We start from the raw sequence: 26,464 nt of genomic DNA, 5'->3' as shown, positions 1-26,464 counted from the left end.
ATAGTCTTGCCTGATGACAAGCAAATCAAGAGGTACAAAATCTTTTTCGTTTCTCCCGTGGTGCAACCATCTTGTGCCCATTTTTCTGTTTCCCATTCCAATTGAGTCGAAGCATTTCTTTTTCTTGTCTTTTGCGAGTAGCGGGAAGTTTTGTTACTAGTTCAAGATAATGTGATTACAATCATTTGTAGAGAGCTCGATGAAAGCGAGATGCCTACATTATTACCCCCGTCTTATGTAATCGTCGAAATATTACATTTATCTAGACACTTTTTACGTATACATACATCCATATTTAAGCAAATTTGAGACAATGGAGTATTATTTTTCTAGGTTTGTAGAACAGTACGAATCAATGGCATTACAGATCTGTGTCTCGATGGTGAGGTGAGTATGAAACGCTGACTCTATATGGCATTTTATTATCTTATTCCTTCCCAAAATTACCGATAAAACGGAAACATGAAAGTCCTTTCCACAATGTTGAGCATTCTCTTTCATGCCTACTGTAGACGCTAGCTCTATGACATGTTCCAAGGACATAATTTAACAAGAATGCATACATGCTAGATGGATACACTGGCTAAACAAAATCCTTGACCACGTTTGCATCCAACAAGATCTAACAACAACAGTGACAATGGCAACAACAAATCAAACAAGATCTAGGTCCACATTTTGCTCTCAAAAAAAAAAAAAACTAGGTCCACATTCTTGTGAAGAAGGCGGCGACACGAGCGACGAAGGCGGCACAGAGCTCAGTAGAGTCGTGGACACAGCCCTGCAACGAGCATGCCCGCATCAACACCCTTCCACGTCCCCGGCGGCCTCCTCCGCCGCATCCGATATATTGCCAGAGGAGACGGTCGAGGCAGCAGATCCCCCATCCGCCTTCGCTTGCGCCGCCGCCGCCGCCTGGCCCCGCCGCCGCCACCACCACCGCCGACTGCAGGTACGCTGACGCCGCATGCTTCAAGAGCTGGTTCCGGATGCCGATGTTGGACGCGTCAAACGCCTCGTAGTCGCGCCAGCAGCTCCCCGCCCGGCCTCCTCCGCTGCCGCCGTGGCTGCCATGCCCGTGGTGGTGCTCGCCTGCCCCGCCGCCGCCCTCCGCGAGCATGTCACGAAGGCTCGTGTACTCGGTGCCGGCCCTTGAGCTCCCCGGGCTCCCGCCGCCGACGCCGCCGCTCTCGATGTTGCTGCTCCGGCCCACCGACCTCAACCGCCGCGCGCGAGGCGACGACACCTCCACCTCCATCGATCACCGGATTTTTTTTCCTAGACTGGCAAATGGCTTTAGGCTCTTTGCATGGAATCCATGGGTGAGGAGAGAAACAAGGTTGAGATTACCACCAGTGTGCTTCGTCTCCATCGGTTCTCCTTGGTTATAGGAGGAAAAAGCCATACCCTGACGAGCCAAAGTTGGAAAAAACTCTGTGAGATCTTCAGGCCCATGCAGATTCGGTTCTTTTAAGGTGTACAAATTACAATAAAGAAAAATAATTCCTGCCAAATTTGAATTCAAAATAGGAAAAAAAAATTGGAAGCAAGGTCAAGAGTGGTGAAAATGGAAGCGTTTTCTTTTCTTTTTCAATAACACGGTGGTCAAAATGGGAGTACATCGTCTGCAAGTCACAGGATTGAAATCATAGGAAACCATGTAAACGTACGAACTGAACATTTGTGAACAGAAAAATTTAGAGTACGTTCTTGTGCACAGAATGATGAAAATAAAAGGCAGAATACACTAACAACAAGAGGCAACCAAAACATCCCGACTCCAAGGAACTGACAGCGATATGACTAAGCAGGCAAGGACTCAAACTATGTGCTCAGCCAACGCCAAGATCTTCAGATGCTTCTTCTTCCTAAGCTCATGGGGAACAGGACCAAAGACACGAGTGCCGATCAGCTCACCTTTGTTGTTCACCAGGACTATGGCATTGTCATCGAACTGGATCTCACTGCCGTCATTGCGTCCTTTCTTCATGGCAGCACGGACAACAACCCCATAGACCACTTCACCTTTCTTGACCTTGCCACGAGGTTGTGCTTCCTTCACAGAACCAATTATCATGTCCCCAAGTCTCGCTCCTTTCTTCCCCCTCAAGGACTGTATGCACATAACCCGCTTGGCTCCAGAGTTGTCTACCACCTTGAGGTTGGTTCTCATCTGGATGAATGTTCTGATTTGCTGAAACCAGAATAAGAACACATGTAACATGTTGCAGCTTCACTTCATGGAAACATACATGCTTAGAGCAGAAACACTACAAGAGCTACATACTCTAGTAATAACCCCGAACTAACTTTTGAACCATATAGAAGGTCGCCCAGATTTCTTTTTTTCCTTTTTCAATTAAGTAATTTAGAACACTGAATCTCTGGCCCTATGCTGGTTCTAAAAACTGAAGTGTACCTAAAAGAATGACTTGCGAAAGGAAGGCCTGAAGCATGAAGTTCTGAGCCACGTATATCATTGAGGATACGAATGATGTGCACTTTTAAGTCACTAACACATTACAAGATACCAAATGTCTTACAACAGTAGTGTTGATTTTCTGACTAATGAATTTCATTTCGGAAGTTGCTCACGTTTTGAGGATGTGTTAAGGCCGACGAAACATTTCTGCTTGAACAAAGAAGTAATACCTGGCTGATAGCATCACAATGAGCTGGCCTTGTCACTGATTCAACAGACGAGTTAACACCCTCATACAGATTGTTTCCAAGGCTTCCCATCAGGGTACGCCCAACTGCATAGATCAATGAGCATTTACATTAAACAAATTAGCTAAGAATCACATTGCATTGCAGCAAAGTAAGCCAATAAATCAAGAACAAGGCATATTCGAAAGGAGTACAAGCAGGCAGCATAAGACTCAACTAGATACGGGCTCCCAAGTTATCATCTTCTTACATGGGTTGAATCAAACGCATATTTCGGAACAAGCTGTTATATTTCCGCAAGCATATAAGTGAGAGGGTTAGATCATAACCAGCACTAAAACCAGAACCTGACCAAGCTCGTATAGGGCACACAACACTTGGTTATCTCTTAGTATCAAGCAAACACAGAATCTGGATTGATCAGTGTTCAGGCTGGAGAAGGTCGAGAGTGGGGGGAAATGGTATACCTGACGAACACTTGGACCTCAGGAACGCCGCCATCTCCTGTCACACAGCTCTCGGGCTAGGCAAGCAGCTCAGGGACGGATCAATGAGCTACAGCACGGGCGGAGGATATATGAGCTACAGCAACCCCTACCTTGAGTTACGAATTGGGGAAGATTATGACGGGGAGCTAAAGGGTTCGTGGGGTGATGGGAGGTCGGGAGCGAGAGAATCGAAGGGGACTACGGTGGAAGAAGACGAGGCAGGGGTCTGCGGCGCCCGGCAGCGGGATGGGGAGGGAGGGGTGGCGGCGCTCGCGCGACGAGGAAGATGAGCGACGGAGCGAGGGGGGCTGGGCTTGGGCGCTCGGCAGTCGGCACCGGGATGGGCCAAACTATAGGTGGCCAACGGGCCTGGCCCGGCTCGCAACTAAAAGTACAGGCAAAACCGCAAAAGTAGAACCATCAACACAGATTGAGGTTCGCTCAAAAAAAAAAAATCAACACAGATTGAGGACACTCAATGAAAAGTGGAACCATCAACACAGATTAATGAAAGGTGGAGCAGCTAGGAGATGTGGATCATGCCTAATCTGAATACTGAATATCAGCTACAGCATTCGACACCCTGAACAAACTACAGAATAGTTTCAGAGTTCAAAGATACCTGGCCGTAAAAAAGATCGAAAGCATCTTAGATATAGGAAACACAGAAAGTGTTAATTCCATGGGACGACTTCGAGAGTTTATTCTTGCACCTGCAGAGGTAACTGTCGCAGCACAGACCTTGAAACTTATAACAACCATAGAATTTTGACACCGAGACAGCAAACAAAGATTCTACACAACTTCCAGACAAAGCTGGGATATTTTTTTACCAACACTAGCTGATACACCTCAACAGTGACTAAGTTAATTTCACGATCACAACAATAAGAAAACAACTTCGACCATCGTCTACATGATTATATAGCATGCGAAACTTTGCTTGCACTCTGTCTGAAAGCAGATTTTACATGATAAGTCTGACGAAACACAAAGTGCTGCAGGGAAAGGACCACATGAACACACAGGCAAAACGGTTCTGCCTTACTCCTCCATAAGATTGTCTTCGGTCTGCTGCTGAGAAACTTCGACCTTGAGCTTTGTTTCTTGAAGCTTCTTGGGAAGCATACCAATATCCTGCTCCACCTCCTTAGCATCCTTCTGCCGTTGCTTGCTCTTACCCTGTTTCTGCCTGTCACACAGCTCAGTTCATATTAGACAAGGAAATCGTTTAAAAAGTAGATGATGAATCGGTTTACAGGCACCAACCTATCCGTAATATGCGTCTTCTGCCGTTCATGTCTAATCTTTGTAATAAGCGGGATAGCCTTGAGAGTCTGTTCAGTGACATTGCGGTCGTAGCGTTCTGGTCTGTTCCTCTTCCTCTCGAACTCAAACGTGGAATCCTGGTTGATTCAAACAAATCATTCGATTGCGGCCGATACAGCACTGTCTACTCACAACTCAGGACATAGAAGATAAACAAGCACAATCATTACCTGTGTCATGTCCTTGCCACGTAAGCGCCTGTATGCTTTCGTCCATTTAACCTTGCGAGGATTCCTCTTCATCTTGAAATTCTTGTGGCATTTTGATCGGCAAAAGCGAAAGACCTAAGAAGCAGATAAAGAAATTCAGTTACAGGTCAGATGATGCTGACAAAATAATGAAATATAGAAGATAAATACAAACAAAACTGACTGAGGCCAGAGAAATTACTTCAGAGGTAAGGAAAACCTAACAAGCAGATGATTTTTTAGGGGAACTACTAACAAGCAGATGTATAACAACCGTTAAAAGGTCAGATGTCACCAACATTTAAAAAATATAGACGGAAGTCACAGAACTGACTGATGCAGATGTGGCATCCGGTAACAGGTCAGATGTCCCCAACAAAATGCAAATACAATCAGAACTGAGTGCTGCTAGATAAATTACTTCCAACTGGGGGTGCTGGAGCTATGACCCTGTGCTGATAAACCATTCAAACCCCCTTGCAGTTACGTGATTACAAGTGGTTTAGACAAGCCGTGATGTCAATTTGACATAAGAATTTATTTTCCCCTCTCAGTTTTTCCATAAGGTGTGCTTTTCCCCGTGTTAGATTCTCTATGACCGGCAATTGCATCAGCTAGAAAAGCAGAAACAAGGTAATAATAACAAGGATCAAGCATTAAAAAATCTAGAAAGAAAAAGGACATGCTTGGGCACTGGCCAGTTTGCAACAAGGATCTTAACACGAGCGGGACTAGCACCATAGCAAATTAGCAACATAGGAATAGGAGGGCCAATGGGGTCGGACGAGGCAAGGGCGCGAGGCTCTCGACAGGAACGAGGAATCGGGTATTGATAGATGATACCTTGGCGTCGTTGCGGACGAACTGGATGCCGTGGCCCGGGTAGACGGTGGAGGAGCAGAACCAGCACTTCTCCAACCTCATGGCGCCGCCTCAGCCTCGGTCGGCACACACACGCACGCACGCAGCGGCCGGCGGAGGAACCAGCAGGGCAAGGTATGATTTTTTGCCGTGGTTACGAATTTGGGGGGGATCAAGGAGATGAAACGGGGAGAAAAATCGGTTTGTGGGGTGATGGGAGGTTGGGAGCGAGAGAGACGGAGGGGAGATCAACCGGCGGCGGCGGCGCTTGCTTTACTCGAGTCAGTCGAGGAAGACGAGCGAGGGGGACGGGGCGCTCGGCGGCGGGTGGCTAGGTTTTTTACGCATTTACACGGAGGGGTCGGGGCAGGGGGCACTGGGCCCTTAAACATTGGTCCGGGTAACCGTATATGGGCAGAATTGCTTTGGCCCATAACCGGCCCAATTGCATCGGCATCCTGAGTTCGTTCGCCCTGCCCTTAATTCTCTGTGGAGACCAGAGTGAAGCCTGCTCTCGAGAGAGCCCATAACACGACTGCAACACAGATTATATATACAAAATGTAAAAAATGAAACAGAACTTCGTTACAAAATGTATACTAACTCCCTCCAACCCATATTAATTGTCTCAAATATGGATGTATCTATGCTTAGAAAGTGTCTAGATACCTGCAATATTTCGACAACAATTAAATGTATCGGACGAATAGTTAGTTACACAATGAGCATAATACGTGAACAAAATGTCAGTACATGAGTACAACAGCGGAAAACCACCAATTCAGCGTTAAGAGATCTACACCAAAAGTTCAGAGATATCTAGAAAACAAACTGAAATTCGTCGGTTCAATTCAGAGATCAAGATTCACGGGTTCAATACAGCAACCGTCCCCTGGTCACAGAATCACAGTTCAGAAAGAAACCGAAACGAAATTCGTCGGTTACATTCCAAGAAAGAAACCACGCCACAGAGGTTCAGTACAGCAAATTAGGTTCAGAAAGAAAAATTCGATACATTTCCAGGGCAGCAGCCTGGAGAAAAACAGGGCACTTTCTTCACCCAGCTCGATCGCTCACATCTTCAACAATGACGTGCTCTCTCGACTTGCCAGTCCAAGTGATCAGTATGCCTCATGCTTTGCCCGTCCAAGCGATGAGCTGCGTCGTTAATGTTAATTTAGAATTATGGTTCAGAGAGAGAATGAAGACACAAATTAAAATTTCCAACCAATATATATGCACGTGCTGTTCATACCTTGTGCTTCCGTTGCCATCCAACTGTTATTGTCCTCCAAAAGTGTACGTGAAGACATCCAGGTCTTCGCCATCATGCAGTTGTTGGTGCTGGTTTTGAAGCTCGGGTAACCAGCGGGAGGAGACCTCTTGCATGTCCTCGGCCAGCCCCAGCCGCTGCAGACTGCCCAAACCATCTACAAAGCGTAAGTTTCGACAGCCAAGGACATACAGTTCTGACACGAGAGGGAGGTTGGAGACCCTCTCCAGGCCTTCACAGTCCTCAATACAAAGAAACTCAGAGAGCAGTGGGAAGTCCTCCACGGCCTTCAAGTTGTTTGCTCCAATTAATGTGAGCTGCCTCAAACTGGCGGTGTCCTCTCCAAGCTGTCGCGGCAGAGCACTCAGCTTTGGGCAATAAAATAGTTGCAACTTCACCAAACGAGGCAGCAGTTGCAACCTTGCAGATTGGGCATCCTCTTTACAAATCTCAGCAGCTCCATCCTCTCCCCTTTCCGCATCAGCAGATTCGTCTTCCCCCAAAAAAGACCAGTCCTCCCAGTTGGGCATATCCGCGATGACCAAACATTCAAGTTTAGGGAAAGCAACAAACTCATTGCATGCGGAATCACCCTTCCTGCAACCAACAAATTCAGGTCCAACCTTGGTAACTGCATATAATCCCTCAATTCTCAGAAATTTCAAGTTGGGTAGCCGCCCAAGCGGTGGAAGATCCACACATGATCGTAGATCTTCGAGATCCAAGTGCATCAGTGAAGACAAACAGGTGGTACCAAACCAGGTGGGATAGCGCCGACCAAAGAATCCATGAATCCATAAGTTTTCCAGGTTGCCTGGAGGCCTTAGCTGTTCAAGGACATTCTCAGTATTGCTAACATCGTTTTCTGAATATGATCCCTCTCCAAGTTCAGTCCACTCTAGGATTAGACTCTTTAGATGTTTTTTGTCCGTCAGCACTGTATTGGGACTACAATGAGCAGCTCTTTCCAATTTAACCAGATGAAGATACCTAATCTGCGATACAGAAGACAACTCGTCCAACTTCCATCCATCCTGTACATCAGCATTATCACTTCCACCACCAACAGGAAATGCTACTATTTCATTCAGGAACATCAGTTTTCCTATTCCTTTTGGAACCTTACTTATTGCTGTACGAAGAAGCCAGAGGGATCTTAAATTGCAGAGTTGGGTCATCGTCAAAGGAAGACTGTGCAGATCCTTACAGAATCTCAAACTCAATACTTGAAGGTTCTTTAGGAAACCAATAGATTTGGGAACACAAGATATAGCAGTATAATCTAGATTAAGTAACCGTAGATGTATCAGTTTTCCTATATAATCTGGAATGCTCTGTACAAGTGAGTAGTTCAAAACCAGAACACGAAGAAGAAGAAATCTCTTGAACAATGTATCCTCAAGTCTCCATGGACCACGAACAGTTAGGAAAGTCCTCACCTTCACTTCCACCTTATCCATGCTAGGTAACACTAACATTTCCTTTTTAGTGACGGCAGTAACACGTCGCAGTTTTGACATACTTGCACCACTTAATGTCTCAACGTCACCAATAAAACATTCTTCTCTTGATATATTACAAGCAAGATGTCTTAGGAGATCATGCATTGTGCATTGAGCCTGGTTATAACATGTGTCACAGGGTTGGAGCAGATTCCGATGGATTAGCTCATAGTAGTACTCTTCTGCTATGTCTTCTAGTACTTGGCCTTGTTGCTCCACGACAAAGCCTTCAGCAATCCATAACTTAGTAACAATACGAAGTTCAATGATAGAATCTTCAGTGTACAAAGCACAATAAAGGAAACACTGCTTCAGATGATGTGGTAATTCATCGTAGCTTAGATACAGAGCTGCTTCTGTTTCATCAGAGAGAATGCTCTGGGAGTATTTGCCCAAAAACCTTTTCCACTCATTCTCTGTGAGATCTCTGCAAGTCAAAGCACTAGCATTAACCTTGATAGCAAGAGGGAGGCGACCGCATTTACGAACGATCTCATTCCCTATGTTTCTTAAATGCTGCACTTCTTTCTCGTCATCGATGTTCATACTCTTCCAAAGTAGCTCCCATCCCACCTCTACTGACATGAGATCAACTCGATGGATATCCTCTACACCTATTCTCATTGCAATTTGATCATCTCGTGTGGTGACCAATATTACCCCGGCAGTTGTTGCATGTAATGGAGTTCTTAGCAAATCCGTCCATACATTGGACTGCCACACATCATCCAGAATGAGAAAGAAACTCTTTCCTTCAATTGTTCCTGCAAGCTTTCTTTGCAGCTCTCCGATGGTTTCACCTTGCTCATGATGCACACCAATATTTCTGAGAACCTCTTTCAGAAGACTAACTTCATTGTAGTCTTGTGAAACACAAACAAATGCACGTATATTGAAGCTTCCTATTATTTTTTGGTCATTGTATATTTTCTGGGCCAGTGTTGTCTTGCCAACTCCTCCGGTTCCAACAATAGCAAGCTTGTAGGACATATTTTCCTTGTTTGCAAGCACCAAGTTCACCAACTTCCTGTTGGAATGTCTGATCTCCTTTCCCACAAGGTTGGGCTCAATAAGGTTGGAACTTCTTATCAGTTTGGATGTTGGACCATTTCCAGTAGGTTGTGTACTATTGCTGAATGTCAAAAATATCTTGTCCTTTGAAATGTTCTCTATCTTCTTGTTGAGGCTTCTAATCCGTACAGCAACGTCACGTCGTGGCCTGATGTTACAAAAGCAAGAGGAAACTGAAAGGCCTTTACATGCAGCTGATTTGCTTGATGATGATGAAGTATGGTCGGGCAGTAGCTTGCTTCCTTTACATCTAGCTACGTCCAAGAGCTCATCAACATCATATATAACATCTCTGAGTTGGCCAAGCCAACTGTTTACTGCTAGATCTTTTGTCCTCCTTTTCTCAGCATCAGCAATGCAACACTGTATCAGTTCTACTCTTCGCAGCACTTCTGCGAGCTCTTCTTCCACCCCAAGGATTAGTATGGCCTCATCTGTAAGGATTTCTTGCAGCTTCTTGGCACATGATCCAAGCAAAGATTCTAGTATGGCTGCCATCGATCAGACAAACTCAGCTAGCGCCACAGATCCCCCCACAGCACCAGGGTGACTTTTTTCAGAGTGGCAAAACCTGAAGTCTGAAAATGAATGCACAAGGTATGTTAACATGCTTTCAAAATGAAACAACTCTCACTAGATTTATGATTGATGATAGTAGAACAAAGTAACAGGCATCACTACTGAGTTGTTATTAACATATGAATAAATTAGCCTAGCGCGACCAGGCGCGGCAACATAAAGATTCAGCAGTAGGCCCAAGCCAAGTATTTAGTCTATTGACATCTACATTTACCCGTGCTTTAGTGTTGTATGATAAAATGATTTACTGGTTTGTTTTGCTCAGTTGAGGGGCCATCAAATGGATGCTGCATAGCAGCCTAGACAGTAGACACCGAACCACAGAAAATGTTGGATTGAGTTACAACATACAGAGTAATCATCCAGCCATATGTTTTCGCTTCTACATATTACCCCAAATGGTAGGCTAGAAATAATGATAATTTACTCGATCCATTGTACTCATAAAATTAAGGTCACAAGCTCTGAAGTAAACCGATTAATTTCAAGTCTTTTTACCTTACAAATCTTACTATTCAGTTTGCTATCCAGTCTTACAACATAAAATCCAGTCTTCCAACGAGTAAACAGGTTCAATAGTGATCATCTTGAAGACGCAGTTTGCTATGATAGTCACCCCTGCCCATCCTTACTATTCAGATCTCGCAAGGCCGAGTTAAAGCTAGAATCGAAATAGATAATAACTAGAAGATTATCGGTGGTTAATCACCAGGAGAAAATCATGCTGCTGCTACACCTGCAATAGAATAGATGATGCAAGATTATCCACCAACTAGCTAGTGAACCAAAAGGAGAATCACTGCGTTATAGATCCAGAAGTACTGTAGTAGAACATTGAGATCAAACATATACCTGAATACAGGCCAGTAACTGAACTGACAGAAGTGCTGCAAGAGGAGATCTGACTGAGTTTAGCACCAACTGCGGAACGACGAACACAAGCGGCCACCAAGATTAAACTTTCTCTGGGTGGGATAGAGTATTAACTTACTGGAGAAGAAGAATGTAACAGACAAAACCTTGAGATTTCTAATACGGAGTAGTAGATTTCCTGATGCCTTACCATATCCAATAGCAGCAGCATGTATACTTGAGCCAGTCAAGAAGAGCAGATAAGGAGGACTGATTGGATACCCAAACAAAGCTGCTCTGAAAAATAATGCACGTTTAACTCATCAACAGCTGGCCATTATCTTTCGTCTTGGCATGTCACCATCAGTAGCTACTGGGCCCATCCACTAGCTGTACCTTTTATTTTCAGCCACTCACACAAAAGTTTATAACATAAGCTTTACTTGTGCAGGCATAAGATCCCACCAATTACTGTTCTTGTCGTGGTGGTGTCACGGCAGATGTTATAGGATGGCTTAACTTGGGGCCGATGGACGAAGGAGGAACCGGAGGAGGGAGGACGTGAAGGGAAACACGCACAAGTTACACAAGCACACACAGATTTATCCAGATTCGGATCCCTCTTGTCGAGGTAAGACTTCTACTCCTGCTTTGTTGTATTAGCCGAGATAGGCAAATTCTACAATGACGCTCCTTGAGCTGTATTCTTGAGGAAGAAGAAGAAGAAGGGGAAACCCTAGATGCCTAAGTGCTCCATCCCTCTCTACAGAAGGGTAAGGTTCTATTTATAGGCCGCCCATGTCACACTGACATGCGGGCTGAGTCTAACGTCATCTTTTTTGGGCCTCGCTGGGCACGCGGCTTGGTTCCCTCCAGGTAGCACCGTAGGGGACAAGACAACTTTACTTTTCCCTGGCACCCTGCAACGGGTACAGCTATCCTCTGCCGGCTTCCGTCAGAGATTCTCTTTCGGTGCTTCTTTTGTGCAGTCACCTGACACCGATACGTAAGCGCTGACTGCTTTTTTGAGATGATGATGGCGCTGTTTTACTCTGCATCGCGTGGTCAGGATTAGACCGTCGAGAGATCTCGGCTATCGCCGAGATCAAGGTGCTCGTCCTTATCCTGCAAACTCATAAGACAAGATAGTCATGCCGGCATACGTCCGGGATGCCGGTTTAGTGTTAGTTTGACTTTACGATGCCGGCATGCATAACCATGCCGGCTTTGTCTCCGTTATCTCGGCTAGAGTTGTGTCGTCATGACCCTACCCGGGGTCATTCCCCCGACAACTCTGCATTTGCATAACCAAGAACCCTAAATATAGTAGAGCTAGTAGTTTATTCCACACCATGTCAGGATGTCAAAGTTTTTTTGTGTTGTAAAAAGTTCAAACCTGAAATTAGCCCAACACATTTTTTATAGTTGAGCATTGCAAACACATACTAAGACGGCTTTGATAAAGTTTAATTAGCAAACACATACTGAACCCATGTAAAATTGTTTTGCAGGTAAAGTTTTATGTACTCATTTTACGGAACATCACGCCAAGTTTCTTCTCTAGGATGAATGTCTCCGTGTCGAAAAACAAATACAAATTATATTTATAAATCAACCAGGGAAGACTCAAAATGGCACCATAGATTACGATAGCGAGAGATGCAAGGCAGAATCTGCACCTACCACAAGTGCCAGTACAGATCACCTAAAAGGGGTGGTGCACATACAGCTGGAAAACCACTAGCTTGTATTCATCACAGTTAATCCAAAGCAACCTACAAGGTTTCAACTTGGGGATAGAGAGTAACCATTTGTGAACAAAAAATAAGAGATTGCAGTTATGTGGCCAGTTATCGTCATTAATTCTCTTGAGCAGCCTAGCAGCCCACCGGCGCAGCCTTCTCTTCAGAGTGAAGCCCACCGCGACGCCAACCACGAAGCTGGTGTCGCTGACCTTTGTGCGAGTCGACAGAGACACAACACGACTGCAATACAGATAACCAAACATATGTTAGTTAAAAGGAGCACAATACGCATTGAGTTTGTCATCACAGGTTTATATGAATAAAAATGTTACAATTGCAGCCTAAATATAGAAAAGAAGAATGGAAATTTGATGCCAAAGGTGGATAACATGGTAGAATTTTACTCCTTAACACAGGTACACGAGTCTGACATATGCAGCTTTGCGCAGCAGATGCAGACCACCCTCCACATTGCCTATGTTTCTTCCCCAGTTTTCATACTTGACATTTTAACTTTTCAAATAGGAAAATTTTAATGAAACTTTTAACTCAAATCTGTAACAAAAACCCCAACAGAAACCAAACTTGCATCCATGTTGATCCACCTTTCACCTAGCAACATCAGTTAAGTTCCAATCAACTAGGAGCCAAACAAAAAAATTTGAACCAGATTAGGTTTCAACAGATTTTGGGGGCTCATTTTGCCTGGGGAGCTGTGTCTTTCAATCCCCTGTAAAGCCACCGTGGATGTGGCAGGGGCTAACATGAATAGGGGTTCACTTTGGAAAGGCAAGCAAATGGAAAATCAGAGGCTGCAATGGTAAAAGAGGATAGGGATCATAGTGGCAGATTGGCGCAAACAGGAGGCCTGGACGAGAGAGGGCGTACCCTGAACCCCAGATGCCCTGGGCATGAGGACTTGGTCGGAGAAGGCGGCGGCGAAGCCGAAGCGCGAGGAGGAGCTGGTGGAATCGGCCATGTCCTTCCGCGACCGAACCACGGCGTGAGGAGCAGGTGTGTCCGCGGACCACGTATGCACTCGACGCCGCCGGCTAGTCGGTGTTGGGGGCTAGGGCACAGCGGAAGAGAGGAACGCCGTTCCTTTGCGGGAAGCGAAAGTGTGACGAACGCAATAAGAGACGGCTCGGGGCAGGCAGGTAGGGCCGCCCGGTCAGAGTTTTTATGTTTTCATAACTCTTTATTATGCTTAAGAAAAAGCTTAAATTTCTGTTACACGATCGATCAACACGTACTCCATTACAAGATACGACAAAAGCGAGCAAAAACGGGCTAGAGCTGCCAAAAAGCAACAAGCCAACACGCTCATAATCATAACGGTTAAGTCTTTAATTTAATTTCGCACCGACATAATTCTTGAGAAAAAAGACAAAGACAAGGGACAAATAGGGTATCAGTTCCAAATTACAATCCATATATAGCTGATCAGAAATCTGAAAAAACGCAAATTTCACTGAGAATAGCTCAGAGTACTAGTGTATGTGCCAACGACCCAGGTTTTGGATTTCCTCCGTACATACGTAGTAGTACTACTCTGAGGAGTAGAACCACGATCGAAAGTTCCATAATTGAAAGGTGTTGTAATTAATTAAGCAAGCAGTTACCGACTGTGAACAGAGACTAGCTGGTCTGCTAGCATAAGTAGTTAAGCACTTCCTCCTGTCCTAAATTCTAAATTCTTGTCGTGGTTTTATGATCGGAGGGAGTACTCGCTAGCCATGTATAGGCGTCGTGTTTGGCCACCGGCAGCGTGCACGCGTATTCGAGATCGATTTTGGTCAGGGTCAGGCTGCCCCCTTGACTGTGAGAGCGAAACCACCGACGGCCATGACGACGAGAAGAAGCACGCCGACGAAGAGCAGGAGACCCTTGGCGAAGGTGAGCACAATAATGCGCCGGCGGCCGTGGGACGACTGTTGCAGGCAGTAGGCGGTGGCCATTTCAAGGGCGACGACGGCGAGAATGACGGCGAGGATGCCGTAGTAAGCGGCGCCGTGATCGGCGAAGACGGGTCCCTTGGGAGGCTGGTAGAGCATGGTGCTCACGTCCGACACCAGCGTGAGAGAGCTCACTGCCCACAGCGACCGCGCGATTATTTGTTGTTGGATGGTGGTAGCATCATCGTTGTCATCATCGTCGGCGTTAATGTCGCCGCCGGCTTGGAGCTCGAAGGTGGTGGACGACGACATTGCTCGATGGATTAGTTCTTCAGTCGATGACGGTTACCACTAATTTATATACTGCCGGGCAGGGCGGCAGCCTGCAGGGAATGTGACTATACTCAAACAATTAAAAGATTATAAACTCGAAATTTGTAACTCCTTGCGTGCGCACAAGGCGCGAACGAAGGACGAATGTCATTAAACTAGCCTAGGTGCAACCGAAGTCTGAATTGTCCCTTACTGGGGGCGATCCGGCGAGGCCACAAGAAGTTTATACATAACACCACCAAAAAGACAGACAGACACTGTCAAAACAGGGAGTTTACCGGGCCGGGCGATGCCAGAGAAACACGTATAGATAACACCAGCACAACTGTCGTCATTGACAGCGCGGGGGGGACGAGTGACGCGAGCCCACGCCGTACGTCTCTTGTCGTATGTACGTACGCCTATACCGTATGTATGTATGATTTGTCAACAACAACGCAGCGTGCCAAAGTACCTCGACAACACTTTAGAGAATAATACGCTAGCTAGTGGGAAAATACGGCAGCTAATACGTCATCGCCTTTGATTCTCTTAGCGTACGTCTCCTCATCGGCTCACCGCAGCAACGACCACGAAGTTGTTCTGGAAATTACGTTGTGTTTTCGAGGTCAACTTTCGGACACAAGGAAGAGAAGAGAGAGAGATTTAACTAGAGCGTTCGCGTCAGCGTGAAGCCCATCATAACGCTAAACCGTCCAGTTAATGCCGCCGGCAGCCCATTTGTTTTGCAAGTCGACATGGGCCGGGCCCATTTTCCTATGCACTTTGATGCGACCTTCCCGGCCGGCCAGGCCCTCCCAGTCGGAGATCTTGAGCTTCCTGTCACTCACAATGGGAAATCCCAGCCAAGCTTCCAATTGAGCATGCACGAGCAATGAATCGAAAATCCCAGAGACCTGTGTTGATCGATGGCAATTCGTCCATGAGTGCAAACCGTTAAGTTTTACTCCCCCCGATACCCAAAACACAAGACATGCAGCATGTTTCGAAAAGATTGTACCGCTACTAATGGTAATCGTCTCTGGAGCAGCCCCCGCCGGCGCAGGGCAGCCTTCTCCTTCAGTTCAGAGTGAATGTGAAGCCAACCACGAAGCAACATGATAGCCCCCTGTTCTTCATACCGACGTGTTTATGCTACTAATCCACCGAAAGGCAAAAACTTTGCAACTGAATAGTATTACGAGTTAGTGACATGAATCTATGACTGCTTGCAAAGGCCTCCAGCCCAAGGTTGGGAAAGAAACAGCAGGAAATTCTTTGGTTACATTGGAACAAGGAAACCGTGCAACCCAGGCTTATAATAAAGAAAAAGCGTTCTGGCCCAAGTTCAGAAAGAAATTAAACGGAATTCGTCGGTTCAATTCAAAGAACAAGACCGTGCCACACAGTTAGTAGAGCAAAAGGCTGAATGGCCTCCAGCTCAAGTTCAGCAAGCAACAAAACGTAATTCGATGCAAATTCAGGGCATCAATCTGTCCAAAATAAAAATAAAACAGGACACTTCCTTCACCAGCTCGATCGCTACACATAAAGGACGTACTTGCACATCTTCAACCCTGACAAGCTTCCTCAACTTGGAACGTCTCACGATTTGCCCCTCGAAGCGATGAATTGCACCGTTAGTCCTGGCCTGCCACCATTTTGTCCAGCATATAAAATGAATTAGGAAACCAGTCGTACTAAAAAATAGTTACGACAAGCATATAACGTGGTTACACTAGCATAAGGCTGAGGCATCGATCGCATAAAAATGTTTTCCTCGGTTTTTAGTTTTTTTTATGCGGGTGAAGCAAGGATGAAGTCAAAAACAAGTTGCTATAAGTATACGTGGCTGCACAGGCCTGAGTATAGGTATAGCTACAATTTTGTAGTCTTGCACAACTGGGGTATTGTTTGTCTCACTAAGAGATCCAGGCCTCAACAAGTATTACTACTAATATCTGTTGTCGAAGCACACAAGTCAATAAAATAGGTTTAGATCCTGCCGATGTTATGGACTCTTAAGACGATAATTATGAGAATCTAAGCAACAATGTGCTGCTTCTGTTTCATCAGAGAGAATGCTCTGGGAGTATTTGCCCAAAAACCTTTTCCACTCATTCTCTGTGAGATCTCTGCAAGTCAAAGCACTAGCATTAACCTTGATAGCAAGAGGGAGGCGACCGCATTTACGAACGATCTCATTCCCTATGTTTCTTAAATGCTGCACTTCTTTCTCGTCATCGATGTTCATACTCTTCCAAAGTAGCTCCCATCCCACCTCTACTGACATGAGATCAACTCGATGGATATCCTCTACACCTATTATCATTGCAATTTTATCATCTCTTGTTGTTGCCAATACTAGTCCCGCAGATGTAGAATGTAACGGAGTTCTTAGCAAATCCGTCCATACATTGGACTGCCACACATCATCCAGAACAAGAAAGAAACTCTTGCCTTCAATTGTTTCTGCAAGCTTTCTTTGCAGCTCTCCGATGGTTTCACCTTCCTCATGATGCACATTAATATTTCTGAGAATCTCTTTCAGAAGAGTAACTTCATTGCAGTCTTGTGAAACACAAACCCATGCACGCATGTTGAAGCTTCCTTTTATTTTTTGGTCATTGTAAATTTTCTGAGCAAGTGTTGTCTTGCCAACTCCTCCTGTTCCAACAATAGCGATCTTGTAAGACTTACTTTCCTTGTGTGCAAGCACTAAGTCCACCAACTTCCTGCTCGAATGTCTGATCTCCTTTCCCACAAGGTTGGGCTCAACAAGGTTGGAACTTCTTATCAGTTTGGATGTTGAACCATTTCCAGTAGGTTGTGTACTACTCCTGTTGAATGTTAAAAATATCTTGTCCTTTGAAATGTTCTCTATCTTCTTGTTGAGGCTTCTAATCCGAACAGCAACATTACGACGTGGCCCGATGTTACAAAAGCAAGAGAAAACTGAAGGGCCTTTACATGCAGCTGATTTGCTTGATGATGATGAAGTATGGTCAGGCAGTAGCTTGCTTCCTTTACATATAGCCACGTCCAAGAGCTCATCAACATCGTAGATAATATCACTTAGTTGACCAAGCCAATTGTTTACTGCTAGATCTTTTGTCCTCCTTTTCTCAGCATCAGCAATACAGCACCGTATTAGTTCTACTCGTCGCAGCACTTCTGCGAGCTCTTTTTCCACCCGTAGGATTAGTATGGCCTCATTAGTAATGATATCTTGCAACTTATTGGCACATGATCTAAGCAAAGAATCTAGTATGGTTGCCATCGACCAGACAAACTCTGACCCAGAGATCCAGAGTGGCAAAAAACTGAAGGCTGAAAATGAATGCACAAGGTATGTTAACATGCCTTCAAAATGAGACAAGTCTCACTAAATTTATATTTATATAGAAGAAAATAACAGATATCACTACAGAGTAACTATTTACATTTTAATAATTCTTTAGTTCACCATGTCCTTTAAAAGAATTGTTGTAAATTTACATGTGCTTTAGTTTTGTATGTTAGAATGATTCAATGGTCTGTTTTACTCAGCTGAAGGGCCATCAAATGGTAGTTGCATAGCACTTACATGTTGTTTGAGCCAACTAAAATGTTGCATTGAGTTATATTTCTATCTATTACAACATACATATTAGTCATCCAGCTATGGTTCTGTTTGTATGATCCATCTCTGAATGAACAACCACAATCACACTCCCAAATGCTAGCCTAGAAGTCATGATAGCTAATTTACTCCATCATAGTAATGAAAGTAAAGTCGATCACAAATCTTTGCCTTACAAAACACTTACCCAACTAGGAAAAAGGCGTCCAAAATACGAATCAATAGTGATGAAGTTTGGACCGATGATTAGGCAATCGCTACTTTTAATACCTCGTAAGATTGAGCACAAGCAAAAACAAGAATAGAGAATAGAAGATTATCAGTCAATCACCAAGACTAAACCATGCTGCTGCCATACCTGCAATAGATAGTAGTAGATTATCGACTAACTAGTTAACCAAAAAGAGTTGTAGATCCAGAAGTGCAGAACATTGAGATCGAACAAATACCTGAATACGGGCAGGTAATTAAGCTGATAAGCCACTGATGAGAGCACAGCAAGGGGAGAGCAGCGCGGTGTGCATTAGCACGAACCATTTTCTGTCTCCACACTTGATAAGTTCAATCAGCGATCAGTGGACCAACAGGAAAGGACTGACGAATACTGACAACCAAGACGAAACTTCCTCAGCATGGAGTAGAGGCAAACACTGATTAACTGGAGAGAATAGAACGAACAAAATACCTTCAAATTCTATTCTTGATTTCCTGGTACCCTACCAGACCCAATAGCAGCATATCTACTGGAGTCAAGCAAGAAGAGCAAATACGGACTGGTTTCGTTGGACACCAATTACAAACAATACTAGCTACTAAAGCCACCCCCTCCTCCATGATTGAGTAAAAAAAATGCAGGATATGGTTGGTTGCACAGCATAGTCTACAAAGGCGGCCAGCTGCGATGGTCTTGTGAAAGAGATTGGCGAGCTGCCCGTTGGGTGCTTATTGTCATTGCTCGTTTAATTAACTAGTAGCATCCGTAGGTGCCAACTGCCGACGAATAGATTAAGCAAAAGTAGTGGCACTTGAGCGAGTCCCAGTGGGAGTATCTAAAATTGCTGTACACACCCGAATGTTGTCTCCCACCTCATATGTATCCGCAGCTGTGTATCCGAGAAGTCGGAAATGATTTCAGCTAAGTTGATGTGCCTCGTTGAATATAGAGGCCTGAAAATTTGAGCAGATGCATTAAATTTTCATATCTGGAAAGCAAGGAGTAGAATTGAAAATAACGGAAAGGCTTGGAAAAAAATCGACCTCTTCGATAATCTCGCAACGCGTAAATATGACGGGTATGTGAGCACAGGGAGGAGGAGCCACCGCGAGCGGCAGCGTCGTCGACGGACGCCATTAATCGGGGCCCTCGGAGAGCACGGGGAGGAGGATGCTGGTCAGAAGAAGGGCCCGAGTCGTTGCGGATGGCTGAGGAAGGACTGGGCACTCGGCGGCTTCGGTTGTCGACAGAGGCGGTCGGAATCCACCACCGTTGAGGGGTCCGCCATTGTTTGGATTGTGGCAGAGGACGGCATTGGGATTTGGGGGAGAGGCGCCGGAGGTAGTCGGCGCCGGCGCGAGAAACATGGCGACGCAGCGGCCGGCGGAGTCTCCCCGGAATTGGGCCGGACGGAATTTAGGGATTTGTGGGGAAGGATGGCCAATACCAGTTAATCCAAACAAAACAGAGCTTCAACTTGGGCCTAGATTCCGGAGCACTGCACTAGTTATCGCCCTGCCGTCAATTCAATTGAGACCAGAGTGAAGCCCACTCTCGAGAGAGCCAGCCCATAACACGACTGCAACACAGATTACAAAATGTAAAAAAATAAAATAAACTGAACTTCATGACAAAATGTTTAGAGCTGATACAGTCAAAAAAAAATGTTTAGAGCTGACAGAACCAAAAACCAAAAACGGGTTTAGAGCTGACAGAACGCAAGGTAACAAGCTCCATCGTCGTAATAAGCATTGTACTCCACACGGCTGCAAGAAAACTAATCAGCGACACACAGATTCCATGTGAACAGTACCAGTGTACCACAGCCCAGCCCGGCCAGGTTTAGATTGGATTTGGTCGTAAATTCACAGTTTTATTTACTGGAGTAATTCGAAACTGAACATAAAGTAATAAAAACGAGCCGGCCCAAGGTTTTATTCTTGTGTGTTTTGTATTGGTGATGATATATATAAGGAGCACTTGGGTCTGGGCCTCTGGGGAGTTGTTCCGAGTTCGTTCCCCTCTGCTGTGGAAGGGAAGAGCGCGCTTGGAAGCTGTTTTGTCAGGGCGCCTTGACGGCGGTGAGAGCGAAACCCCCGACGGCCAGGACGAGCAGCAGAAGCAAGCCGGCGAAGCACAGGAGGCCCCTCGCGAAAGCAAGAAAGCGCCGCCCATGGCCATGGCTGCTGCCGGAACGGGACAGGCGGCAGGCGGTGGCCATTTCGAGGGCGAGAACGGCGGCGAGGATGCCGTAGTAAGCGGCGCCGTGGTTGGCGAAGACGGGCCCCTTGGGCGGCTGGTAGAGCACCGTGCTCGCGTCCGCGACCAGGGTCAGAGAGCCCACGGCGAACAAGGAACGCGCGAGCTTGAGGTTTGCCACCGCCGGTGATGGCTGCTGCTCGATTTGGTGCTCGCTTATTACGTCGACGACCATGGTGGCTGCTGCTGCTGCTGCGTCGACTTGGAACGCGGCGGTGGACATCCTCGGTCGATTAGTGTACTGTTGGCAGTAGTATCATGGGTTCTCATGAGTAGCTATAGTCTGGTCATGAGTAGCTACAGCCTGTCCCTGGCTAAAACTTGTCCATAAGCACAAAAGTTTAAGAGCAATCCATAAGCTTGTGGGTAGCCCATAAGACAAAAATATTACTTTTTAATAGTTTATGTACACATGGACGCTTACCACTTGCCAATTTTTTGTCGTTGGTCCATCTTAAAGACAAGTTTAGTCATAAACTTGTGAAATTTTTAGGTAGCTACAAGACTGGTACAAGAGTCCCACCTTATTGCAAATGTGACCTTATACATTGGTGATGCTCTTAGCGGTAAAAACGAAGACGAATTTGTCCCGTTGCGGAGAGACTTCAAGAACGGAAGGGAGCGCGTCAGGTGTGGGCCACCGGCCAATTACCAAAGAAATCAAAAACGTAGTTTGTCGGTTACATTCGAAGATCGAAACAAACCACGACACGCAGGTTCAGCACAGCAAATTAGGCCTCTGGCCCAATTTCAGAAAGAAACAGAACGAAAAATTCGATACATCTCCAGCCCCGGGCAACAGCCTGGAGAGTAAAAAAGACACTTCCTTCACCAGCTCGATCGCTAAACATCAAGTTACTTGCACATCTTCAACCTTGACAAGCTCCCTCGACTTGCCCGTGCAAGTGATCAGGATGCCTCATGCTTTTCCTGTCCAAGTGATGAGCTGCCACGTCAATGTTAATTTAGAGAAGGAACGCATCAGCAACATAGAGTTATGGTTCAGAGAGAGAATCAAGCTTTCGTTGCAATCCAACTGTTATTGTCCTCCTACAGTTTCCGCGAAACCACGAAGACATCCAGGTCTTCGCCTTCATGCAGTTGTTGGTGCTGGTTTTGAAGCTCGGGTAACCAGCGGGAAGAGACCTCTTGCATGTCCTCACCCATCATCAGTTTCTGCAAACTGCCCAACCCCTCTACGCACCCTAAGTTTGGACAGCGAAATACACGCAGTTCTGACACGAGAGGGAGGTTGGAGACCCTCTCCAGGCCTTCACAGTTCTTAATAAAAATATACTCAGAGAGCAGGGGGAAGTCCTCCACTGCCTTCAAGTTGTTTGCTCCAACTAATGTGAGCTCCTTCAAGCTGGCCGTGCCCTCTCCGAGCTGTCGCGGCAGAGCCCTCAGCTTTGGGCAAGCTACGAGGTACAACTTCACCAAACGAGGCAGCAGTTGCAACCTTGCAGATTGGGCATCCTCTCTACGAATCTCAGCAGCTCCATCCTCTCCCCTTCCAACATCAGCAGATTCGTCTTCCCCCAAAAAAGACCAGTCCTCCCAGTTGGGCATATCGATGATGACCAAGTATTCAAGTCTAGGGAAAGCAACAAACTCATTGCATGCGGAATCACCCTTCCTGCAACCAACAAATTCAGGTCCAACCTTGGTAACTGCATATAATCCCTCAATTCTCAGAAATTTCAAGTTGGGTATCTGCCCAAGCGGTGGAAGATCCACACATGATCGTAGATCTCTGAGGGTCAAGTGCAGCAGTGAAGACAAACAGGTGGTACCAAAACAGGTGGGATAGCGGCGACCAAAGAATCCCTGAATCCGTAGGCTTTCCAGGTTGCCTGGAGGCCTTAGCTGTTCAAGGACATTCTCAGTATTGCTAACATCGTTTTCTGAATATGATCCCTCTCCAAGTTCAGTCCACTCTAGGATTAGACTCTTTAGATGCTTTTTGTCCGTCAGCACTGTATTGGGACTACAATGAGCAGCTCTTTCCAATTTAACCAGATGAAGATTCCTCATCTGCGATACAGAAGACAATTCGTCCAACTTCCATCCATCCTGTACATCAGCATTATCACTTCCACCACCAACAGGAAATGCTACTATTTCATTGAGGAACTTCAGTTTTCCTATTCCTTTTGGAACCTTACTTATTGCTGTACCAAGAAGCCAGAGGGATCTTAAATTGCACAGTTGGGTCATCGTCAAAGGAAGACACTGCAGATCCTTACAGAATCTCAAACTCAATACTTGAAGGTTCTTTAGGAAACCAATGGATTTGGGAAGACAAGATATAGCAGTATAATCTAGATTAAGTAATCGTAGATGTATCAGTTTTCCTATATAATCTGGAATGCTCTGTACTAGTGAGTAGTTCAAAACCAGAACACGAAGAAGAAGAAATCTCTTGAACAATGTATCCTCAAGTCTCCATGGACCACGAACAGTTAGGAAAGTCCTCACCTTCACTTCCACCTTATCCATGCTAGGTAACACTAACATTTCCTTTTTAGTGACGGCAGTAACACGTCGCAGTTTTGACATACTTGCACCACTTAATGTTTCAACGTCACCAATAAAACATTCTTCTCTTGATATATTACAAGCAAGCTGTCTTAGGAGGTCATGCATTGTGCATTCAGCCTGGCTATAAGACGTGCCACAGGGTTGGAGCAGATTCCGATGGATTAGCTCATAGTAGTACTCTTCTGCTATGTCTTCTAGTACTTGGCCTTGTTGCTCCACGACAAAGCCTTCAGCAATCCATAACTTAGCAACAATACGAAGTTCAATGATAGAATCTTCAGTGTACAAAGCACAATAAAGGAAACACTGCTTCAGATGATGTGGTAATTCATCGTAGCTTAGATACAGAGCTGCTTCTGTTTCATCAGAGAGAATGCTCCGGGAGTATTTGTCCAAAAACCTTTTCCACACATTCTCTGTGAGATCTCTGCAAGTCAAAGCACTAGCAGTAACCTTGATAGCAAGAGGGAGGCGACCGCATGTACGAACGATCTCATTCCCTATGTTTCTTAAATGCTGCACTTCTTCTCGTCATCGATGTTCATACTCTTCCAAAGTAGCTCCCATCCCACCTCTACTGACATGAGATCAACTCGATGGATATCCTCTACACCTATTCTCATTGCAATTTGATCATCTCGTGTGGTGACCAATATTACCCCGGCAGTTGTTGCATGTAATGGAGTTCTTAGCAAATCCGTCCATACATTGGACTGCCACACATCATCCAGAATGAGAAAGAAACTCTTTCCTTCAATTGTTCCTGCAAGCTTTCTTTGCAGCTCTCCGATAGTTTCACCTTGCTCATGATGCACACCAATATTTCTGAGAACCTCTTTCAGAAGACTAACTTCATTGTAGTCTTGTGAAACACAGACAAATGCACGTATATTGAAGCTTCCTATTATTTTTTGGTCATTGTATATTTTCTGGGCTAGTGTTGTCTTGCCAACTCCTCCGGTTCCAACAATAGCAAGCTTGTAGGACTTATTTTCCTTGTTTGCAAGCACCAAGTTCACCAACTTCCTGCTGGAATGTCTGATCTCCTTTCCCACAAGGTTGGGCTCAATAAGGTTGGAACTTCTTATCAGTTTGGATGTTGGACCATTTCCAGTAGGTTGTGTACTATTGTTGAATGTCAAAAATATCTTGTCCTTTGAAATGTTCTCTATCTTCTTGTTGAGGCTTCTAATCCGTACAGCAACGTCACGACGTGGCCCGATGTTACAAAAGCAAGAGGAAACTGATGTGCTTGATGATGATGAAGTATGGTCAGGCAGTAGCTTGCTTCCTTTACATCTAGCTACGTCCAAGAGCTCATCAACATCATATATAACATCTCTGAGTTGGCCAAGCCAGCTGTTTACTGCTAGATCTTTTGTCCTCCTTTTCTCAGCATCAGCAATGCAACGCTGTATCAGTTCTACTCGTCGCAGCACTTCTGCGAGCTCTTCTTCCGCCCCAAGGATTAGTATGGCCTCATCTGTAAGGATTTCTTGCAGCTTCTTGGCACATGATCCAAGCAAAGATTCTAGTATGGCTGCCATCGATCAGACAAACTTAGAGCCAGAGATCCGCGAAAAACACCAATAAGGTGACTAGTTTCGGGGAATGGGAAGAAAACTGAAGGCTGAAAATGAATGAATACACACGGTGTGTTAACACATTGTCAAAATGAGACAAGTCTCGTTGAATTTATACAAATATAGAAGATATTAAGACATGGTAGCACTCAGTTGCTATTCTATTTAATTAAACTCTGACTAAATTTAGTATAATGGAGCTATGTGTGCAATATATATAGATTCAACAGTAGCACGGAGTATTCCTGCATTGGCATTCTATCCTTTTTTTTTTCTTGTTTTTGCAAATTTACATTTGCTTCAGTTCTATATGTTAAAGTGATTTTTTAGGTTTGCTTTGCCCAGTTGAAGGGCTATACAAGAATGGCAGCTGCATAGAAGCCTAGATATCGAACCACAGGAAATGCATTGCGTACAACATACAGGTTAATCATCCAGCTACAATATTTTTGTTGTCTGATCCATCTCAACCCTATTGGTTCCCAAATGGTAGCCTATAAATGATGATAATTTATTCCATTGTAGTCTTGAAAGTAATATGGCGAGCTCTGAAGCATGATTTCAAGTCTTACCTTGCAGACAGTAGTCTCCCAACATGGAAAAAAACCCGTCCAGAATAAGAATCAATAAAAATCATGCATCTTAAAGAAGCAGTTTACTCGATCAGCCCGTGGCGAAGTACTTTTAAGATCTCACAAGACTGAGCCCAAGCGAGAATAAAAATTGAATAGAAGATTTATCGGTCAATCACCAAGAGAAAACCATGCTGCTATACCTGCAATAGATAATAGAAGATTATCGATCTACTAGTGAGCAAAATAAGTAGCACTATGTTAGATCGAGATGCAGATCTAAATGAACAACACTGACAATATATAAACCTGAATACGGGTAATTAAACTGCTGATGGGAGTGCTGCAAGAGGAGAGCAGGTGGTCTCTCACACTCCACAGGATCACTTTGCTCTGCATACAGTAGAGGGATCGATGATTAACTGGAGAGAATACATCGAGCAAAATCTTCAAAATTCTTGATTTCATGATGCCTTACCAGATCCAGTAGCAGCATACTGGAGCCAAGAAAGAGCAAAGAACTTGTTTGGAAACAACACTAGCTAGCATAAAGTCCCCCCATCCCCTTTCCTGTAAAAAAACCCCTCTCCTCTGCTTTGCTTGCTAAAGTGCTCTGCTTCCTTGCTTAAACAATGCAGGCCCACTTTAGACAGCACAGTCTACAAAGGCGGCCAGCTGAGCTAGTGTCTCGAGTCTTGTGAAAGAAATTACAAGCTGCTTATTGTCATTGATGCCTAATTAAATCTAGTGGCACTCAGCAGTACTATAGCACTCGTCCGTACGAGTGAAAAAGATTAACTAGCTTTCTCGATCAGTCCAAACTAGTATTGTACTCCTATTTACCTTGAGATTCCACAAGGACATGTGATACCTGCAAATGGTTTTGTTTCCACCTATACCACCAGATT

General features: G+C 45.0%; 4 protein-coding genes, 1 long non-coding RNA gene and 1 pseudogene across 23 annotated transcripts; all 6 read right to left on the bottom strand.

Annotated features, from left to right (window-relative positions):
- Positions 1–408: 408 nt before the first annotated feature.
- LOC100833072 (50S ribosomal protein HLP, mitochondrial) lies at positions 409–3,482 on the bottom strand. 9 transcript variants are annotated; one of them, XM_014898132.2, is made up of 5 exons: positions 3,138–3,482; positions 2,653–2,756; positions 1,918–2,194; positions 1,354–1,408; positions 1,199–1,283 (listed from the first exon to the last, which is right to left on the bottom strand). In XM_014898132.2, exons 1-4 carry the CDS (start codon positions 3,169–3,171, stop codon positions 1,386–1,388), a joined length of 438 nt encoding a protein of 145 aa, XP_014753618.1. In that variant the 5' UTR covers positions 3,172–3,482; the 3' UTR covers positions 1,199–1,283; positions 1,354–1,385. The 9 variants fall into 9 exon arrangements, with proteins under 9 accessions (XP_024314470.1, XP_024314473.1, XP_024314472.1 ...); XM_014898133.2 differs by having other exon boundaries at positions 1,263–1,278; XM_010232150.3 differs by lacking the exon at positions 1,199–1,283 and having other exon boundaries at positions 1,350–1,408.
- Positions 3,483–3,900: 418 nt separating this feature from the next.
- LOC100830511 (probable ribosome biogenesis protein RLP24) lies at positions 3,901–5,879 on the bottom strand. Its single transcript, XM_003568560.4, has 4 exons — positions 5,519–5,879; positions 4,658–4,771; positions 4,428–4,564; positions 3,901–4,350 (listed from the first exon to the last, which is right to left on the bottom strand). The coding sequence occupies exons 1-4, from the start codon at positions 5,597–5,599 to the stop codon at positions 4,203–4,205; spliced, it is 480 nt and encodes a 159-aa protein (XP_003568608.1). The 5' UTR covers positions 5,600–5,879; the 3' UTR covers positions 3,901–4,202.
- Positions 5,880–6,354: 475 nt separating this feature from the next.
- LOC104582492 (disease resistance protein RGA2) lies at positions 6,355–11,184 on the bottom strand. Of its 8 annotated transcripts, none has more exons than XM_014899459.2 (6): positions 11,025–11,184; positions 10,814–10,926; positions 10,671–10,697; positions 10,460–10,579; positions 6,792–9,960; positions 6,355–6,694 (listed from the first exon to the last, which is right to left on the bottom strand). In XM_014899459.2, the coding sequence occupies exon 5, from the start codon at positions 9,878–9,880 to the stop codon at positions 6,818–6,820; it is 3,063 nt and encodes a 1,020-aa protein (XP_014754945.1). In that variant the 5' UTR covers positions 9,881–9,960; positions 10,460–10,579; positions 10,671–10,697; positions 10,814–10,926; positions 11,025–11,184; the 3' UTR covers positions 6,355–6,694; positions 6,792–6,817. The 8 variants fall into 8 exon arrangements, with proteins under 8 accessions (XP_014754945.1, XP_024314462.1, XP_014754943.1 ...); XM_024458694.1 differs by having other exon boundaries at positions 10,814–10,882; positions 11,025–11,118; XM_014899457.2 differs by having other exon boundaries at positions 10,460–10,697.
- A 1,209-nt stretch (positions 11,185–12,393) lies between these two features.
- LOC100826345 lies at positions 12,394–13,696 on the bottom strand. The gene is made up of 2 exons (XR_730222.3): positions 13,447–13,696; positions 12,394–12,798 (listed from the first exon to the last, which is right to left on the bottom strand). It is a non-coding gene; the product is annotated as an uncharacterized LOC100826345 (long non-coding RNA).
- A 2,419-nt stretch (positions 13,697–16,115) lies between these two features.
- LOC100827272 (putative disease resistance protein RGA3) lies at positions 16,116–19,988 on the bottom strand. 4 transcript variants are annotated; one of them, XM_014898332.2, is made up of 5 exons: positions 19,645–19,979; positions 19,073–19,554; positions 18,837–18,991; positions 16,927–18,095; positions 16,116–16,416 (listed from the first exon to the last, which is right to left on the bottom strand). In XM_014898332.2, the coding sequence occupies exons 3-5, from the start codon at positions 18,922–18,924 to the stop codon at positions 16,246–16,248; spliced, it is 1,428 nt and encodes a 475-aa protein (XP_014753818.2). In that variant the 5' UTR covers positions 18,925–18,991; positions 19,073–19,554; positions 19,645–19,979; the 3' UTR covers positions 16,116–16,245. The 4 variants fall into 4 exon arrangements, with proteins under 4 accessions (XP_014753818.2, XP_014753819.2, XP_024315505.1 ...); XM_024459738.1 differs by having other exon boundaries at positions 16,273–16,416; positions 17,226–18,095; positions 19,645–19,988; XM_014898333.2 differs by lacking the exons at positions 19,073–19,554; positions 19,645–19,979 and adding an exon at positions 18,575–18,745 and having other exon boundaries at positions 18,837–18,977.
- Positions 19,989–21,522: 1,534 nt separating this feature from the next.
- Positions 21,523–26,189, bottom strand: LOC112268548 (annotated as a pseudogene).
- Positions 26,190–26,464: the final 275 nt, after the last annotated feature.

This window comes from Brachypodium distachyon, chromosome 2 (assembly GCF_000005505.3).
Source record: "Brachypodium distachyon strain Bd21 chromosome 2, Brachypodium_distachyon_v3.0, whole genome shotgun sequence".
Classification (NCBI taxonomy): domain Eukaryota; kingdom Viridiplantae; phylum Streptophyta; class Magnoliopsida; order Poales; family Poaceae; genus Brachypodium; species Brachypodium distachyon.
The sequence above is the reverse complement of the archived record's forward strand: the minus strand, read 5'-3'. Positions and strand labels throughout refer to the sequence as shown.